General features: G+C 38.6%; 1 protein-coding gene across 4 annotated transcripts in view; it reads left to right on the forward strand.

Annotated features, from left to right (window-relative positions):
- Positions 1-19,472, forward strand: part of CADPS2 (calcium dependent secretion activator 2) — a 313,820-nt gene that overhangs the window by 93,596 nt on the left and 200,752 nt on the right. For all 4 annotated transcript variants that reach the window (XM_069850643.1, XM_069850660.1, XM_069850652.1 and 1 more), the window contains exon 3: positions 9,307-9,639. In XM_069850643.1, the coding sequence (XP_069706744.1) occupies positions 9,307-9,639 (333 nt within the window). The remainder of the gene's footprint in view (positions 1-9,306; positions 9,640-19,472) is intronic.

Below are 19,472 nucleotides of genomic sequence, written 5' to 3' on the forward strand. Positions count from 1 at the left end.
CGATCAGACAAGAGCAGCATACTGGGAAGCGAGTTTTCATCTCTTGTGAAGAGGGCAGTGTGTTGATGAGCTCTTAGTTCTTGCTGAATTTTACTTCATTAACCAAGGAAATGTACTTTGGCTAAAAGAGGATTTGTAAATGATTTCTTCATGCAGTAGATGCTGATGGATGTAACCAAGAACAGTGAGCATGTTGCAGCCTTACATAGAGGAGGAAGAAGTTCCTAATGTGGTCAAGGATAACCTGTGCCTTGTACCTCCACGCTGACATATTTTCATGTCTGCTTTAATTGCCAAGTGTTGAATAAACTGGGAAAAATACCATTAGAATAGGTTGTTGGTAACAACAACTTGGCTTGGTGATTTGCAAGCGAATAAATATGTACTTTAAAGCATTAAATTCTTTTGCCTCCCTTTGGGGTTGCATGTTGTTCAGTATGAAATAATTTTGCTTGTGCTTATGGTCTGTATCGGTCAAAACTTTTGAAAAATGTTGAAACCACCTCACGTCCAGCATGGAGTTTAGGTTTCTCCTGCTAATGGTAATTGACATCTTCCCCTGGGCAAGCTGGAATACCATTTCTATTTCAAAACTATTGAAATTAATTATTTATTCTAGATTCACTCTGTGCAATCTGCCATTTTTTTCATCTATCTGAACATCTTGAAAAGTATCTACAGAGGTAATGTGAGTTTTATAAACAGAGAGCGCTGTTGGACTGAAAAGCCTAGGCCTGTAGAGAAACTACCCAGTCTGCAGTGACATTTATGGATTTATTTCCACATTTAAATAGGAATGATGAGTAGACTTCATAGGTGTGGTTTCATATGTGCTGGCATTGTCTACAACAGACTTACAGTATCCTAGCCAGGAGGAAAGCAATACGTGGAGGGAACGGTGTTTTCTCCTTAGCAGCACATCAGAAGGTGTCCCAGTCCCAGTATTGAACACAGGATTACTGAGACTTTTTTTAACAACAGGCCGTCTCTTATGTTTCAACAAACCAAGCATCACAGCATTTCAAATGCACATATCTGTTTCTACTGTCCTTTTACCTGTTTGTCAGCTAATTTCTCCCTTCCATAGATGACTGGAAGACAAGAAGTCATTTTTGTAATGATTTGCTTATAATTACCTTCATGCAGGGTCTAGCATGAAGATAATGAAGGCTTATGTTTAGGGAAGAGGACGTGTCTTTTTCTGGCTGCCGGTGTTGAAAATGTGGATCAGCTCGTACAGATCTCAAATCATACAAAGGTGCATCTCCTGTGTGAGCAAAGTCACTTTGGAGGGAAGCTGGACCACTTTGCAGATGTACATCCATGTGATATTTGAAGCATAACTCCTCTGGAGTGCTGGTACCGCCTGAGGGTCGCACAAAGTTCCTCAAAGTGCTTCAGACAGCTGATGAATTCTGGAGTTTGGTGGAAAGGGAGATTGTAATTTTAAAGGGATGATAGCAGTTACTGTAGCAAGCAGAGCTATTGCTAAAGTAGTCCACAACTATGCTCACATATTCAACAGTACGTAGCTTGCTATATCTCACCAGGGTGCAGAAACTATTGTTGCTGCTGTCAGCCTTGAAAGGAGGACAAATACGCTTGTTCTAAAAGGACGTCTGGATACTTTAACAAGTGAACCAAGGAGAAAACACTGCTTCTGGGTGAAATACTTCTGTAGATTTTTTTTTTTTATAGTGATTGTCACTATAGCTCTATTTGGTTTTGTGCCCAAGGCATGAACATTGCAGTACATGACTCTGGGAAATGTGTAGCCACCAGCAACAGAAATTTGGGAAGACACTGGGCAATTGCTTGTGCCAGTTTGAAAAAGGAGGCAAAGAAACAAATCCCAGTGCACAGTGTTGTGTAGTATGCTTACAAGCATGTAAGCCTAAAAAGATGGCACACATTTTAATTTGTAAGACTTGGGGATTTAGTGGGTTTTTTTACATTTAGCTGTTTACTGAGGCCTAGGAAGCATCCAATGTGCAGCTATGATATTGTCCAAAAGAGTTCAAGAAAACAAAGTAAACCATCTAGAGATTTCAGCTTGTGATGGTTTCTGAACCATTACTCTCGATAAGAAGAAATCACAGCTTACTATACTCCACAAGAGTAGTGAAAATTATCTTAAAAATAAAAAAGAGGATAAGTATTAAATTAAGGTGATGCCTCTTCAGACAATGATGGTTTATTACTTTAAGTTTTATTTCCTTTTTCTCACCTGAACATAATGTGGTGTTTTAAAGACGTTTTAAAAACAGACAAAAAACCTCACTGTTAACCAAAATTTAAGATTTATTTTTTTTTTAATTTCAGCATTTATCCCCCTTGAATTAGGGGAAATTGTACAGCATGATTTGCATATAGGAAAAGAAGCCTATCATTAACAAAATCATGACAGTTGTACTGAAATAGAGAAACAGGAGTTTTTCATTGTGATCTCTTAAAATTTGAGTATTTTTGCATCTACCAGAAGGTAAGGTCTCTGTTCTGAACACTTACACAGATAAAGAAAAAATGGCCCTTCAACTCTGATAATTTCGTCAAAAAAAACAAGTCAAAATAGTGCCTAGAGGATATTTCTAGAAGGTGAAAGGAAACTAGAGAGAAAGAAGACCTGCAAGCCAATCTTTTAAGTTTGGGGTTTTTTACCCTAAAAAACATAAAAATACTTGTGATTTCAAAATAATAAGCAAGTCTCAGTAAGTAGCTTAATTTCCGCTTATGGTCAGCAGCCAATAGTTATTAAAAATAGTTTTTAAAATGCATTGATAACTATTAGTCTCCTCTTAGAATATAAATGCTGTTTTAAAGGCTAATGCAGTAATTTTATTCAACTGGCATAGAAATAAGTAATATGTACCATTAGATGTACAAAGCTACTGCATAAACTATTTATTTTTGACCCAAAATGGTGTTGTTCTTGTAGTCTTCTTAGCTGATCAGACTAAACCTAACCTAAGCATCAGCTTCATAATGTTCTGAGTGTTTTTTTATTTCTTCCCAGACTCTTGGAAGTGCAGCGAGAACATCATTTGAAACTATTCTTGATGTGATGCATTGTGTGGTTTCAGAATACAGAACTGCTGAGCACTGCGTGTGCCAGTCCTGGAGAACACTGTTCGCATTAATGACTGAAATGGGGAATATTTAAATTCCTCTAGGGCAGGAAAGATTTTAAGAAGTGAGTGGGAGTTGTTGACCGCAATGAGAGTTGATAAGGGGATTTTGTATGAGAGGCTTTGAGGAGCAGCTGCAATAGCAGCAAAGGTGCTATTTAGTATCATCCAGTAAATGACCTGTGCTTTGTTTTGCATCAAGTAATGCTTCTAGCACAGCACAATGATGTATGTCACATCAAATTTTTAAGTAAGAAATATATTTCAATTCCTTTCATGCTGGACATTTTTAAAAATTTATTCTGAGTGTCATAAAGTCAAGAGCTCTGGTAACTGTAAGAAACATATCAGGAGCTTCAGAGGAGAACACATCAGAAAAGCACATCAGAAACCTGAAAAGCATTCACAAACTTGAATGCTCCTTGGACTTCAATCAAAGTCCTTTTTGCCCTTGTTCAGTTCTTATCAAAGAAGTACTTCTGCTCATTTCTTTTTTTAATTTTAATTGACAATTTCCAGTATGACATAGTTGCCATTAATCTTAATATAGTTCTAGCTTTGTTTCAAGCAAGCTTAAAGTTAAAAAAAAAAAAAAAAGCCCTTTAATACAAGAATGATTCCTTAAGGACGAAATGCTCATCTCTGTAGTGGTATATCTGTGTTGGGTTGATAAGTTCCTTCCAAAAACAATCTCCAAAGAGAAATATCTGTAAGCCTTATCTGACAACCTTTTTTCTTACTTATATGAAAAAGCTCAGTTGTAACCTTAGTGTGTTTTAAGGATGCCCCAAACATCAGTTGCAGTACTGTGGTATGAATGCATACATTGGAGAACTAGGTAACTAACTAGCTTGCTCGTTAGTCTTTATGAGTTGGTGTAGGAGAGACAATGTTTGGCCTTCATGTAGCAGTATGATTATAATTTGTGTGGAATATATTTGAAAGCTCTGTGAAAACTTGAAAGGCGGAATGTGTGATGTTGTCAGAGGCTGAACTTCCCTTACATGCCTTACAGTGAAGTTTGCTCTTTTTTTTTTTCCTGAGAATGAGATTAAACTAAACTTTAAAAGTTTATGTGGAGACATTGATATCCAATGAATGCAGGATTAAAATATTGTGTAATAGGTAACAATAACAGGCAGATGACATTGGGGCAGATGTTATCTTGAAAAACAGCGTGTCTATCCCCACCTTCACCAAAATCTTTTGTGTCTTATTTCTCTACACTGAGTACAGGAGAAGTGACATGGGCAGCACCACAAAACACAGGAATGGTAAGTGTGTCCCGCTTGCCCAAGGAGGATCCCCCTCGCTAAGCAGCAGTAGTACCATTGCTGACAGTAATATGTATAAGCAACACAATTCCAAGCAGGCTGAGCCTCTGTGATGCTCCAGCTCCAGCTGGGAAAAATGCCTTTAAAGTGTCATTTCTTCATGGACAGGATATGACTCGGGTTTGTGGAAGAGAAGTTAAATCCTCCCAGCAGTTATTCTTTGCAGTCTGGATGGTGCCTTGTCTGCTTTGATCACGAGCCCATGTGTTGGAACTTTCTAACCTAAGTATTTTGTTCCAGGACGAGAAGAGGATCATGTGGGAGTTAGCACAGAGTGAAGTCTTCAGAACTTCACCATTAATGTGTCTAGATTGGTGGTGCTGCCCAAACAACTACACTGCAATACTTGCAGCTCCTTAGCAAGCTTCAGAAGACTAACAGAAACAGGGACCTGGGTACTCCTAATTAGGAGGAGATAGTGTACCTTCATGAGCAGAATAAAGTTTGCAGCATCAATTGGAGCAATTGTTGTAATCCCTTATAAATATCCAAGTGTAGGTAATGAAGCATCTCTTATGGTCTGCATCAGTGTGGAGGGTACTGTTACAGCCATGGTTGATAGTCTGGAAGGAAAGGATGTTTTATGCTTAATTCAGAATGGCATAAAAGTAATCATAACAGTAGAAGTAGGAAGCTACTAAAACTCCTGGGTGAGTCGGTACTTAGAGGCCCTCTTTGTATATAAAGATGTAGTGTTTTGTTACATCTGTTACTGCGCAGGATACCAAGAGCTTGGATCCAGTAATGCCAGAATTTAACAGAAGTGAAAAAAAGATATTAGGCAGCTTGAACTATGTGTTGTAAAGGAAGGTGATAAGGGAGCTGGTTCAGATAGTATCTAAGTATATCTAGATGTTTACTGTCCCAGAGACATGGTGTGCATTTTGAATTGCAGCCGTCTTTACCACGAGAGACACGTTGAGCCCTGGCTGTTAAGACTTCATGTTTTTTTCTCAATGCGCTGTATGTGTTAGAGAGGGGTTTTTTTGGTGTTTGGTAGTTTGTCAGCAGTTAGTAACATCAAGAGTTGATGTTGCCTTGGATTCAGGGAACTAGTAGTGATACTAAAAGTCCAAATGCCAGCTGACAAAGAGCATTACACAGGTTTTCATTTATGAAGTGCCAAAATGTTGGTAGAAATAGGAAATACTTCATTAAAAACTTTGATACTTGCCAAATAATTTCTAAATAGAAGGATTTCAAAATGGTCATGGCTGATCTGCCAAATCCCTGTAGAAGTAGATTTCTTTGTCCCCACAGTAACTTTTTCTGGTATTGTATACTTTACATTCAAACCTCTAATATTTTTTTCCTCTCCAGTTCCCTCCTAGTCTTGAGAGACTTGAGGTAACATTTTAACATTGAAGGTTTTTGAATGATTACTTAATTAGAAGTAAGTTTAATGATCAGACAATCCAAATAGAGGAGTAAATGAAAGAAGACCCAATGATTTAGTGAATGTCCTTAATTAGTATTTTGCTTTAAAGACAGATATCAACACAAATATTTTCCCGAACAGGGATGATTGGGCTGTGCATGTAATCCACGTTGAAGAAAAGTGGGGGTCTGTGTTAAGACTACTGTAAAAGCTTATGTATTTCATTGCAAAAATGAATGCTGCCAAGAAATTGCCAATTGTAAACCATGTATGTATCCCAGTTTGCAGTCCTAGTCTAGACTCTAGGCCCATGGATACTCAGCCAGACGGGATTTCTGAAACAATAACTACAGCAGCATGAAAGTGGTGGCATACAATTCTCCATATAGTAGCAGTTCCCATACACTTCAAAAGGAAAAAAAAAAAAAAAAAGCATAAAACATCTCAGGAGAGCCTTGAAACTGAGGAGATGATTCTCAAGAAGTATAACTGAAGCAAAGGATTTTCCAATTAACACGAAGTGTATCATACGTCTTGCAGGAACAGGAATAATGACATTTAATAGCTTTTTAATGCATCTTGCTGTGTCAGATTTGAGGCATATATGGTACATTCTGAACTGAATTTCCATTCTCTTATGGTTTTCTATTGGAAACAAAGTCTTAAGAATGAAGTCTTTCTGTTCAAACTTTATTATTATATTTTAATTATCTCAAATACAAGTAGTTAATTTTAAATATGATATTCCATTTTTTTCCTTCAGGAAAACTGTTGGTAAATTGCTGCTTAACAACTATTAGTACATTAAAAGCTTCAGGATTCCTTTTCAGAAGCAACCGTGTACTTTTTGTAGTCTCCTAGTCACACCTTCGATTTCTATTTTGAGTAATTTCCTTTAATATCCACCATATTTTGTGAAAGAATTTTCTTAAAACAATTTTTGAATATTAAATAAAAATACTTTTTGTTACCTGAAACACTTCAGAAGGGAACATTTTAAAGTCAGAGATACGTGCAAATTGTATTTTGTCTTTGCTCGTACCTGTTGGTTTGCCCATCATGAACATGCCATCATTTTGTCAATGTTATGAGTAAAATGTGTTATAATAGTACTGTTCTGCCATGGATAAGTGTTGAAAAAATGGAACAGATTTTTTCCTGCAGTCTCCTAGAAAATCAGCTTCAAAACCAGAAATAAATTTTAAATTAGTCTAGTTTATAAGTCAAGGAAGGTGCTAGCAGGTTTTCAGCCTCTACGTTCTGGATTGATGGTTTTGAATATATGATTGAAAAGAGGTAATGAAAAGGAAATTATATTCTGATGATCTTACAGTGTGTATTTTGCAGATTATTTATTATTAGATTGATACAGTTATATTGGCAATTCATAGGTGCATGTAATCTTGGACAAACACGAGTTTTTGAGGGGGAAGACCATATAAATATGCTCAATTTCATTCTTTCTACTGCATCTGCTTTCTCTCATTGGGTATGCAAACTAATGTGGTAGAAGATTTAGTGCCCTTTATGAGGAATATAAAGTAGCTGGAGTTAGTTTGAAGTCATGTTTTTTAAATTTTTTTCTCTCTTTGTTTTCCTGTGAAGCAAAAGAGAAATGAATCAATTGTAATTGCAGGCTGTTAAAACAAGGAAAGGCTTAATATCCTTGTACCTGTTTGCGTTGATAAGCTTTATTGCTAAGTAGAATTTCTGATTATTATTTGTTTTGAAATGAGATTCAATATTTGTGTAGCATTTTGAGGAAATGAATATCAGTGTTATTTGACAGTAACCATGTCAGGTCCCTTTATGAATAAGAATTTAACCTTAGATACTTATGTTTCCAAAAAAAGGAAGTCCATCATGTACAGTTAGAGCATTAAATGTGATTAGCAGAAATTGATGATGATTTTTTTAATAATGTGTTTGGGCAAGTACTTTTAGACTTCATCTGCAGCCTTCTGTACAAAATCAATTAGGATATCGGTTGAAAGATGTCTTTTGTAAGTAACAGCATTTTAAAATATGCCCCAGCAAAGCATGCATCAATAACACTGAAACTTTTAGAATATATTTTTCCTGATCTGTTTCCACCTGTGTACACCTCTCTGCTCAACTTCTGGCTCTCTCCTACTGCTCTTTTTTGTAGTTTCCAAATGCAGCACAGTAATATTTTAGGTTAGTTGTTAGATACGTGATCTTCCAACATGTGATAGAATTTGGAGTCAGGGCTTTGCTGTCTCCATTTATTGACTCTCATAGCTGTTGGTGACTTAAATAACTATCTGAAAATGCATAGTTAACTCATCTTCCACTTCATAGCATGTGACTAAAGAGTGCGCACAGTCAGAGAGGTGATAAATAGAAAATGTCTTTAGACTATGTGGTGTCACATCTGTTCTTTGCATTTCAGCTGTGCTTGGGGTGTTAGTGTGCCACCCAAGCAGTCTCCCTGCAGCCAGACCTTGTGTGGTGGAGGACCTTGACCCATCTCCCTCTGCTGTGGGAAGCCAGGTTGTTCAGCAGCGTGGTGCAGTTTATCCCTTGTCCAAGGCACACATCAGTTGTTTACATGACTGATTGGCTGATCATGCTGCAGTGGTCATCGTTTTATTGGTTGCATTTTGCAGAGGAACAGTTACATGAGACTTGCTTCTTGAAATGAGCTGACCACACATGGTGGCTGGAAAGATCAACTTTGTCAAAGCCTATATTAAAAGAGATGAATTCAACCATCCTCTAACACTAAAAAGCTCTTACAGAATGCTGACACTGATTTGACTGGTTTGTTGTTATAATTTGCTTTGTCATATCTTAGAGTATGTGTACTTGGGAGGGGAGGGGACAGAGTGGTTTTTATTTCAGTTTTATACACAGAGAATCCCGTATTTTCTCTCCAGTAATGTATCTACAGTAGTAGAACCAATTCTGTATCTTTGATTCTTCCCTCTATTGTTAACTTTGATTGTAATATTTCTCTAGTACTGTTAGTTTTTTTTCCTGGATTTCTGTCTCACATTCCATGAGATTCTTGGCTGGGTTAATGATCATATTTTAACTCATACTTCTGAGTTTTGAGACAGTGTAGCTCATCCATGAGTTGCTTGCAAGTAACATTAGATTTCTGTGGTTTCAGTGGAGGAAAGATTAATTAAGTCATGTAGGTAAATTTTATATTAGCTGCTGTTAGTCCAAGCTTCATTCTAGCTTAGCTATTGTAAAATTATGCATAAATACTTTCAAAGCTACTTAGTTTAAATACTTATTCAATGCAGAAACTTATTTTTTCAACAAAATCACTTGTTTCTTTTTAAGAAATACAGCAAACTTGGCATGTATAACTCTTTATGATAAAGCCATCTTACGCAGAAGCAAAATATTAGCTTGTAATCCCTTCATAAGGGATTGTTTTATGTTTGTCTCTGTGCCTAACTTTTTCTCTTTTTTTTCTCTTCTTTTATTTTAAAAGGTGTTTCTCAAGAGTGACCGTGTTGCCAGAATGGTCCACAGTGGAGGATGTTCTGCAAATGACTTTAGAGATGTTTTTAAGAAAAACATAGAAAAGAGGGTCCGAAGTTTGCCGGAAATAGATGGATTAAGCAAAGAGACAGTGTTAAGTTCTTGGTTAGCCAAATACGATGCCATATACAGGGGAGAAGAGGACTTTTGCAAACAGCCAAATAGAATGGCCTTAAGTGCTGTATCGGAGCTGATTCTGAGCAAGGAACAGCTTTATGAAATGTTTCAACAGATTCTAGGGATCAAAAAACTGGAACACCAGTTGATTTATAATGCCTGTCAAGTAAGTATTGGTGTAATTCCATTTTGTTGTGTTCAAAATATCTCTGCCCCACTAACAGGTCAAGTGTTTCCTCCCTATGTACAGCAGCCTTCAGTTTTAAGTACATCTCCACAGTCTTGAGGAGATGAGGTCCCTCAGGAAGGAATCTTTGCATCATTTGGTCCCTGGAGAGCAGCTGGAAAAAAGGGTATGCCAGAGTATATGGTATTTATGCTACAGGGATTTCTTGACACCTTTTACTATGCCAGAGCTTCAATGATTTGGATGGTTCTGTGGAATGTTCTAGGGTCTGCATACCTTCATACACTCATATAAATGTACATACGTTTGTGTGCATGTGTGCGCATCTTTAAAAAAAAAAAAATTGCTGCCATAAATAGTTAGATGACTATCCAAAAGATAGCTACTTAAGAGTAGAAACTCTAAATAGATTCATTCTTCCTGTGGTGTCTATTGATTGCTGTATCTTACTTATTACATGTCACTGTGAATGGTCAAAATCTGCTGTTAGCCTGCATTGTGCTAGAGGAACACAAACGTGACTGTAGAGCTCTGAACAATTAAACAAGCAAAATAATTGTTGCCTTAGTCTAGCAGTGATTCTGATTATACAGTCCAGTAAGTTCTTGTATCTGTATTCTTGAAGGCCTTTTTATTTTGGTTCTTAATTATAGGAATGTTCGTGGAACAAAACTGTTTGGCAAATATCAGCAGTTTTCTGTCTATTCGTGGTCCATAACCTAAGGAGAGACTGAAACACGGCAGTGGCTTGTTTTTGTCTTCTACTATAGCAGAATTATGAGCATGGGATGATTTTTTCTTTTCTGTTTTATGACTTGCAAATTAAAGAGAAAAGAATCTTGTGGTAGGTAGGAAGGGAGAAAGACTGATTGATCATCCTAATGTGTGCAAAGATTACTCAGTGGGCTTGAAAGAAGACTCTTTTCCTGTTTTTGAGCACTGAAGGGTGTAAAATCTCCTGTGCAGGTCTCCAAAGTACGCTTTGTTTCCCCCAGTTTCATATAAATATTGAAGGGCAAGGAGACTTACCTCTTTGGGAGCAGATATAGGGGCACCTACATATCTCAAGCCAAGAAGAATGGAGAGGTAAAGTCTTCAGGCCCATACCTTTCTTCTTTGAGGTTGTAGCTTTCTGACAGTTCTAGTTTTCCAAGGCAACAATGAGATTACTTTGCTAAAACAGAAACTTTCGTTATGTGCTCAGAGTTGCTACTATCCATACATTTTATATCCTGTTCCCGTGGTCCAGTCAAGCACATGATACACCAAAGGCATGCAGAGAAGTTTATTGCAAAGGAAAAGATGACAATCACAGCCTTCCCAGGAAGTATATTACAGACAGCAACCAGTCTCTGATAATGTAATGCCTTTTCTCCTTTGGCAAAATCCCTTATTTCTCATTATAGTTTTAATAAATATTTTAGTTTAGGCTGTATCTTATTCCTTTATATTGACAGTGCAGTTATAGAAGATGAGATGAACTTAGATTTCAGTTAGCACCAGCAGTTTTCATTCTGCCCTAGAAGCCTCTATCTGTCTCTGTATGAAAATGCTCACTTTCATTTCCCTTTGCCGCTGCTGTTTAGAATACCAGAGACTTGCAGATAACGATAATCAATAGTTTCTGGGAGCGGTGAGATAAGTGAAAGTCCAAACAGATGTTAAAATTGTATTTTTGATAGAGGATTTAATGAGTTGGCTTCTAGCCTGTGCTTCTAGCAGAGAATCAGATATATGAAATTCTGTATATTTTGCAGCTCTGACATACAGCTGCCCTTAACACCAAATCTGTACAGTTCTAATTTGTGCAGAAAACTCTGTCTTTTTATCTCCCCCTCCCCCACCCCTCTCACCCCTTATTTTGTTCCTTCCAGCCTTTTGGAAATTGGAACCAGAAAAATGTCTTACAATGTCGATAATAAGAGTAGATTATCCTGCACCTACAGGGCTGCTAAGCAGACAAGGATGCTATTTGTAACAGTAGGAGGTATTGTCTGCCAACCTCCTCCTTGTGACTTTCTCTGCATTTAGAAACATTTTGTTGGTTTTCAGCAGCTTTTGCTTCCCAGCCTGTTCTAAATGGAGCATTCCCTTCAGTTCTTAATCCCCCGAGTATCTTGCAGCAGCTCATCAGAAAATTCCTCTAGGGTGTGGGTTGCTGCAGATCCACACAGGTTGCCAGTCTCTACCCTTTGTGTGTTAACAGTGAGAAACAACATTCATTCAATCAGTGCATGAACTTAATAAAAAATAAAGTGACTAGTAATAGACCAGTTCTTTTTGTCACAATCTTTTAGCGTATACTAAATAGCTAATCTCGTCCTGAGGTAGTGAACATTAACAGAGCATTCACATTAGGATGCTGAAGACTTGATCTTTCCTTCAACTTTACAACTTAGAACAAGGCCAGCAACTGCTGCCAACCACCTGTATCTCTTTGTGATTGCCAGTTAGCTGGGATTTAGTGAACTCCTTAAGTTGCTTTTGAGATGCCTGGCCACGGGGTATTGTAGTGATTTCTTTGATTTATAGAGATCAAACATGGTATAGTCTCTTTTTCTTTCTTTTTTTAATTATTCACCGATGTAGAGGATAACTTTGATGCAGAAAGTCAAACTGAAAGTCAAACTGAAACTAATATGTGGTCATGCACTATTATTACACCACTCAATAGTACAAGAATTTCTGTATCAGGTGAATCATCACTTCTCAGAGTTTATTTTGAAAGTACTTTTAAAAGGTTGACATTTCTGGCAGATCCAAACCCCTTATCTTGAGTGCAGGAAGGAGACAATAACACCAACTTTCATAATGAAAGAATTCTTGCAAGTCACATTCTCTTTTCTGACAGGTAATAAATAATTTTGAGAATAGTATAACAGTTCTTAAGAATTATTATTTGCTAAGTCTTTTACTGTCAGCTTTTTTGGAATCAATCACAAAATAATTCTTCTGGAAATAGCTCTAGATTTTACTTTGCTGCAAGACAGAAGTTTCTGTTTAAAAGCCTTGTATTAAGTCTGGTCCATATCCTTTATTATCTTTAGCTTTTTCAAGATGTATGTATAAGTGTTTTACTATTGAAAATTATGGACTACGTTGCATGTTCTGTCATAAATCTTTATATTTCTAATTATGAGAATATTTTCTGTAAAGAACTTCTGCTGAACTGAAGTGTCCTCATGGTGCCTAATACAACTGGACTTCTACTTAGAACTTCACTGAAGTCCACTTAATTATGTAGTTTTGGAAATAAGTCAGATAAAGAGCAATTAAACTTGCAGCAAGGCGTGCATGACTTTTGAATGTTTGTAGTTCAGCTCCTTTCCTCAGTAAAATCATAAAAAAAATAGTGCAGTTATGTCATGGATCACAGAATTTCCCATATTTCTGGATATTTTTCTTAGAAACTTTCATATCCTTTATAAGTTATAGGGACAAATGCGAGTTTATCAAGCATAAAGAATAATGATATCTTTGTATTGAAAGTTTTGGCATAGAGTCGATAGTCTTACTGAAGCAATTAAACTAATTAAGCTGTATTTTTTAAAAAAAACAAACCAAAACAAATAAACCCACCACAACCCCTCATGCCAATGATCTGCTTTATATGGGAGATCTGTTACCTTCAGGCCTTGCTGTGGAGTGAGCCAGCGCAGGCCCCTGGCATGGGGCAGGATTTGTCTGCTCTCAAGATAAAAGGGATTTTTACAGCAACTGCAGGATAGATAGCAGGCAGGATAGAAGCGTGGGGAAGAAGCAGTCCTGGCCCTCAGTGGGCAGAAAGAACTGCAGTGGTGTGGGAGACCTCTTAGCAGTAATTTTGTGGGATTGTGGGAAACTATAGAGTCAAGTGTTGACCACATTTCTGTATGCTAAGTGTGAGTCTGGAAGATTTCTGCACACAGTCATGATGCAATTAACAATGTGCTGCCATAAAGGACTGGTCAGTGCTTTAAAATTGTCACGTGTCTGTCAACCTGAAAAGTGTTTCATGCCTTTGCTGATAGAAATGTTCAAATGTTCGCACTTCAGGCTTGTTCACATATCCTTTTTTTGGTTTCTAGTACCTTTAAATACAAAAACATATATTCTTCCATGCCCTTCTCCGCAGGAAAAAAATATAAAAAAAATCTGCTTTCTGATTGATTTTTCCCGGTTCTACAAGGAAAAAAAAAGATCTTTCATTGCCTCCGCTTCATTAAAAGCAAAATAATTCAAACCAAATATTTCAGTGGAGAAATAAATTGTCATTTCATTCAGGATTTTAGATGTCTTTTCTTCATGATGAGTGCTATGATGAAGCACATGCAAGAGAACTGCCTGGTCAGGCCCAGTCGCCACAGGTTCACAAAAGGCAGGTCTTGCCAAGCTAACCTGAACGCCTTCTGTGACAAAGTGACTCGGCTGCTGGATGAGGGAAAGGCTGTGGATGTGGTCTTCCTGGACTTCAGTAAAGCCTTTGACACAGTTTCTCACAGCATTCTGCTTCGGAAACTGTCAGCCTCTGGCCTGGACAGGCGCACACTCTCCTGGGTGGAAAACTGGTTGGATGGCCGGGCCCAGAGAGTGGTGGGAAATGGTGTGAAATCCAGCTGGAGGCCAGTGACAAGTGGGGTTCCCCAGGGCTCAGTGCTGGGTCCAGCCCTGTTCAATGTCTTTATCAATGACCTGGATGAAGGCATCGAGTGCACCCTTAGCAAGTTTGCAGACGACACTAAGCTGGGTGGAAGTGTGGATCTGCTGGGGGGTCGGGAGGCTCTGCAAAGGGATCTGAACAGGCTGGACCGCTGGGCAGAGTCCAATGGCATGAGCTTTAACAAGGCCAAATGCCGGGTCCTGCACTTGGGGCACAACAACCCTGTGCAGTGCTACAGACTAGGAGAAGCCTGTCTAGAAAGCTGCCTGGAGGAGAGGGACCTGGGGGTGTTGGTTGACAGCGACTGAATATGAGCCAGCAGTGGCCCAGGTGGCCAAGAAGGCCAATGGCATCTTGGCTTGTATCAGAAACAGCGTGACCAGCAGGTCCAGGGAGGTTATTCTCCCTCTGTACTCGGCACTGGTGAGACCGCTCCTCGAATCCTGTGTTCAGTTCTGGGCCCCTCACCACAAGAAGGATGTTGAGGCTCTGGAGCGAGTCCAGAGAAGAGCAACAAAGCTGGTGAAGGGGCTGGAGAACAAGTCTTACGAGGAACGGCTGAGAGAGCTGGGGTTGTTTAGCCTTGAGAAGAGGAGGCTGAGGGGAGACCTCATTGCTCTCTATAACTACCTGAGAGGAGGTTGTGGAGAGGAGGGAGCTGGCCTCTTCTCCCAAGTGACAGGGGACAGGACAAGAGGGAATGGCCTCAAGCTCCGCCAGGGGAGATTTAGGCTGGACATTAGGAAGAAATTTTTCACAGAAAGGATCATTGTGCACTGGAACAGGCTGCCCAGGGAGGTGGTTGATTCACCTTCCCTGGAGGTGTTTAAGGCACGGGTGGACGAGGTGCTGAGGGGCATGGTTTAGTGTTTGATAGGAATGGTTGGACTCGATGATCCAGTGGGTCTCTTCCAACCTGGTTGTTCTGTGATTCACAGGATGTCACTCTTGATTACATGCACACAGAAGTTGAATATGAAGTTATTTCAGCAGTTATTATTTTTGTCTTCTTGCTGAGCTACTTCATTTGTCTTTTACCTCCATTCAGGAGCTCTGGAAAGGTTTCAGCACTTTGGAAAATAGTTCTGCAATGTCAAATATTCCTCCTGAGATTACTTCTGTAATGGGACTGTGAGAATTTCAGAGCTAGGCTGAGCAGCACATGTCAGGCGAGTTTGGACTTTCAGGTTAATAATGGGAGTTCTGGTGAAAATGGAAGTCTTGGAACCCCCAAGTGATTCAGTTCTATTAACACACAGTGGTGACACTTTAAAGAAAAAGAAAAGTGAGTTCCTGTAAACTAGTGATTTTTCTATAGCAGCAAAGTTTACTTTGGAAAAAAGTCTCTGATAGCCTCAAGGGGTGTTAATTTGTTCTCATTTACTCTAATGATAGAAGAATGATGGAAAGAATATTAAAGCATCCTCAGACAAGAAAGCTACTTTTTTGGCGTGTTTAAATGTGACTCTGAACAACATTTAAAAGCCTTGCAAGTTACATAATGGAGAAGTACTTTGAAATATTTTTGTTTGTAGTTGAACACAGAAAATACTGGAGAGACATGGTGTGTTGGCAACAGTAATGCATTTTCAGTACTTGAGGTATTGCAGTATCCTTCTTATATTCATCTACTGGGTGAAAAAATTGGCTTTAACGTCTACATTTAAAAGAAAAACTTGAGTGGGATGTATGAAAACCACAAAAATATTCAGAGATCTTCTTGTTCAGTATAAATGTTAAGAAAAACATTAAGAGAGAGTTTTTCACTTTTAACCACTTCTAAAACAAAATTTACTTGTGGATTTTTCTAGCACAGAGCTCCCTCTGTGCATATGTGGCTTCTGTTCTTCTTGTGTTTTGTTTTTCACCTGCATGAAGGAGTTGGACATGTGTGGTCTCCAGTAGCCTGGAAGAGTCCCAGCACAGATAGACTAGTGGATTTACATGTGTTTTCTATGTTAGCATCCTTCTAGGGCTGCTCTCCTGTGTATTACCTTTCTTGATCCTCTTGAAATTCTGGATTTTGCCTTTCTCGGCTTTTCTTCCTCCAGAATATTTTTCTGGTGATTTCATGAAGTAATTAATGCTGTTCTGACATTCTCTTGAGTTCCAGATATGAGGGAGTTAAGCTGCCTCAATAATCAAAGCCCAATATATCCAGCATTTAACTTGCACTTTTATTAACAACAGCAGTACATTTGGCTCATCATACTTAACATTACTAGCTCAGGATAAAGTTCCTCTAGTTTGGTATTAAACAAGAAAAAAAAAAATCTTTTCTCTCAAAGGCTGTGGCATTAATTTTTTTCATTTTTTTTTCTTAAGAAGACATTCTGTGTCTTCTGGTATATAAATACAAACCAAGTAATTTTTACAGCCGCATTTCCAGAGTGATGATTGAGTTTATTAATACGCCTGATTCCTACCTTATAGGTACATTTGAATGAATGTGAGCAAGCTGAATAAGTTGACCCTTAGCATGAATTTCTTACCTCTTCTGCTTAAGACATGCTAGTGTTCTGTATACCCTCTTTATCAATTCAAAGTAAAGTGGTTTTGCTTAGACCATACGTTTCTATCCCAAGGATCAATTTGATTATTTAGGTTTGTTCCTCTGCAGGACTTCTCATCTGGGGACGTGCCTTTAGCAGCCAGCGTGAAGTCAGCAGAAGCAGCTGGAAATGCCACAGGAAAAGAATGAGCCTGTTTCTGTATTCCTCTCTGTCACTGGTACTTAATGTCTTGTTCTGAAGCTTAGCTGCTTTTTTCCCCTCATTTTTGAACTTTTTAAGGGAGAACCCTCTTAGCTTTTTCTTCTTGAGAGGAAGTTCCTTTGCACCTGGCTGCCTGGACAAGGTTCTTCTGGGTTCCCGCATCCCAGTCACTCCAAGGGGAAAGATGCAAGTAAATTTGGAAATGAGCCAGCTAATATACATGGTAGATAAATATTTTAAATAGAAATATCAAAGCATTCCCATAATAGAGGATTGATTGTCCGATACAAGAGTATTCATGTGTGTAAAATGTCTGAGAGATCTGCAGCTCTCTTTGAATAAGCTATAATTTGTGTGTCTAGTTTTTTATCCCCCAGGAAGGTGCTTTTGTGGTCATCCTAAAAATAAGAGAACTCTCAGGTTACCTTTCTAGCCGTCTCCTCTGCTGAGGCTGTCCTAATTTTTAGGCTGTTGTCCTTCCAGGCTTTCGACCTTAGACATCCTCTCACCCTAAAAAGAGGATTGATTCTCAACAGAAGAGCTGTCATGCAGGGAGGTGCTCTCTGACCTGTAATTTATTCCTCTATTTTATATTGCAAGTCTCGTATCATCAAAATTCAGTCTGGTGTCAGTGTTGAGGCTGTCTGCTTTGTGATTGGATAAATGTTCTTCATTTCAAACTTAAGACATATTTACAAGAAAGTGCTTGTTTCTCTCAATATAGGGCTTCTATTGGTAGGTAGATTATCTTCATTTTAGTTTCCTGCTACAGGCATGAAAAATTCTCAGGCCAACTGAAATAACCGTTTCTGGTCAGCAGCATGAATAGAGAGGAGAAAAATATAATTGCAATGCTCAGTCTTTAAGCTCACAACCTGAAGGGGAAGAGTAAGAGGAGAGTGAAAGTAAGATTCATCGTTATTTTGTGTCCTCTATGGGACTCTCCTCTCTGTTTCTTGAGATATGAATAAATTAATAAATTGACATCCAAGTATTTTAGCCATAAACAGGAAAAATCTGAAGTAAAATTGAGGCTACTTATTCGGTAGAAATGTTGAGTTCTCACTATTATTGAAATGAGCAGTTGTATGGTGAGCAACCTGGGGCTATGAAAGAAGAAGTATTCCTTTGCAAATCGAGTAAGGGAAGCATCAGTCTCTCTGCCATCTCTGAATAAACTCTTTTCCTAACTGGTCATGTAGTGCCAAACTTTTCTAATGTGGGAGCACTAGGAGTGCCCATTAATGAGGAAATATAATACTGAGCCATGCCTGAGAGAGCCTCCAAAGGTAAACACAGTTTCTGGAGTAGCTTTGTTTTATTCCTAGGAGCACTGTAAAATCAAGCTCTGGCACAATCTGGCACAACCTTCCCTCCATACTGTGTCTTTTCTTGGCAGCCTGAAGGCAGCAGGATCTTGCCTGAAATACTTGTCCCTCCTTATGGAAACTTGACTGAACAGTATTCCAATTTTACCATATTGGAGCAATTCTTATGTTTTACAAATGTATAGTAGACTTTCTGTAACTGGTGTTTTCCCACCTGTTTAATGTTAGTAGTTTTCTTATGTTCTCATGTTTCCAGAAGGGTGGAAGCTGGAGGCTTATAGCAGCAGGAGAATAGCTCCTGGTCTCTCTGCAATTTTTCATTTAGAGAACTAGTTTAGGGTCCTGACAGCAGAGGAGAAAATGAACCTGACAAGAAAGCATGGGCATATTTGTGGAGAGGATTGCTAATCTAACATGGAAGATTTAAAACTAGGTTTGTTAGAAGATAAGGAGCTAATCTCAGGGTTAAATTAGAAAGCAATTCATGTGGAGAAAGTATGTATGGTAGAAGGCTGTAAGGGAGACAATAATGTTCCCTCTCAGAAAGGAGAGTGTCTATGCTGTTTGGGCAACGAAGTGGGCCAATATTAGAGGGAAATGTGGTGCAGGTCAGTTACTGACCACCTAAACTATCTACAAACAACAGAAGTCTCCCAGTGCCAGGCCTTGGTCCTCATGGTGAATGTCATACACCTGCCATCAGATTGCTAGGAGGGTAACATGGCATGGTGCAAGCAGTCCAAGAAGTTTCTAGATAGTGTTGATGGTAATTTCTGAACACAAATGCAAAAGGAATAATTGGAATTAGTATATTTGACTCTTATGTCCCTGGCAAACAGGGAAGAGTTGGGGTGAATGTGACCACAGGTGCAAGCTGGGCTGCAGAAATCCCCAGCTGACAGTTCAGGAATTGGAGGAAGTCTAAGAAGGTAAGATGTGAACTTCCTCCCTGATTAAAGATTTGCTATGCAGAGACCCTTGAAAGGCTGCTATGTGGAGAAAAGGAGAGCTCAGGATTTGGTCAGTTTCTTAAGAAAACAAATTATGAACTCAGTTGTATAGAAAGTTTGAAAATAATGGGCATTGCCTTAGTCCCTGGAAAGACTGTGGACTACAACTTCTTGCAATCTG

Source organism: Phaenicophaeus curvirostris, chromosome 1, assembly GCF_032191515.1.
Source record: "Phaenicophaeus curvirostris isolate KB17595 chromosome 1, BPBGC_Pcur_1.0, whole genome shotgun sequence".
Lineage (NCBI taxonomy): Eukaryota > Metazoa > Chordata > Aves > Cuculiformes > Cuculidae > Phaenicophaeus > Phaenicophaeus curvirostris.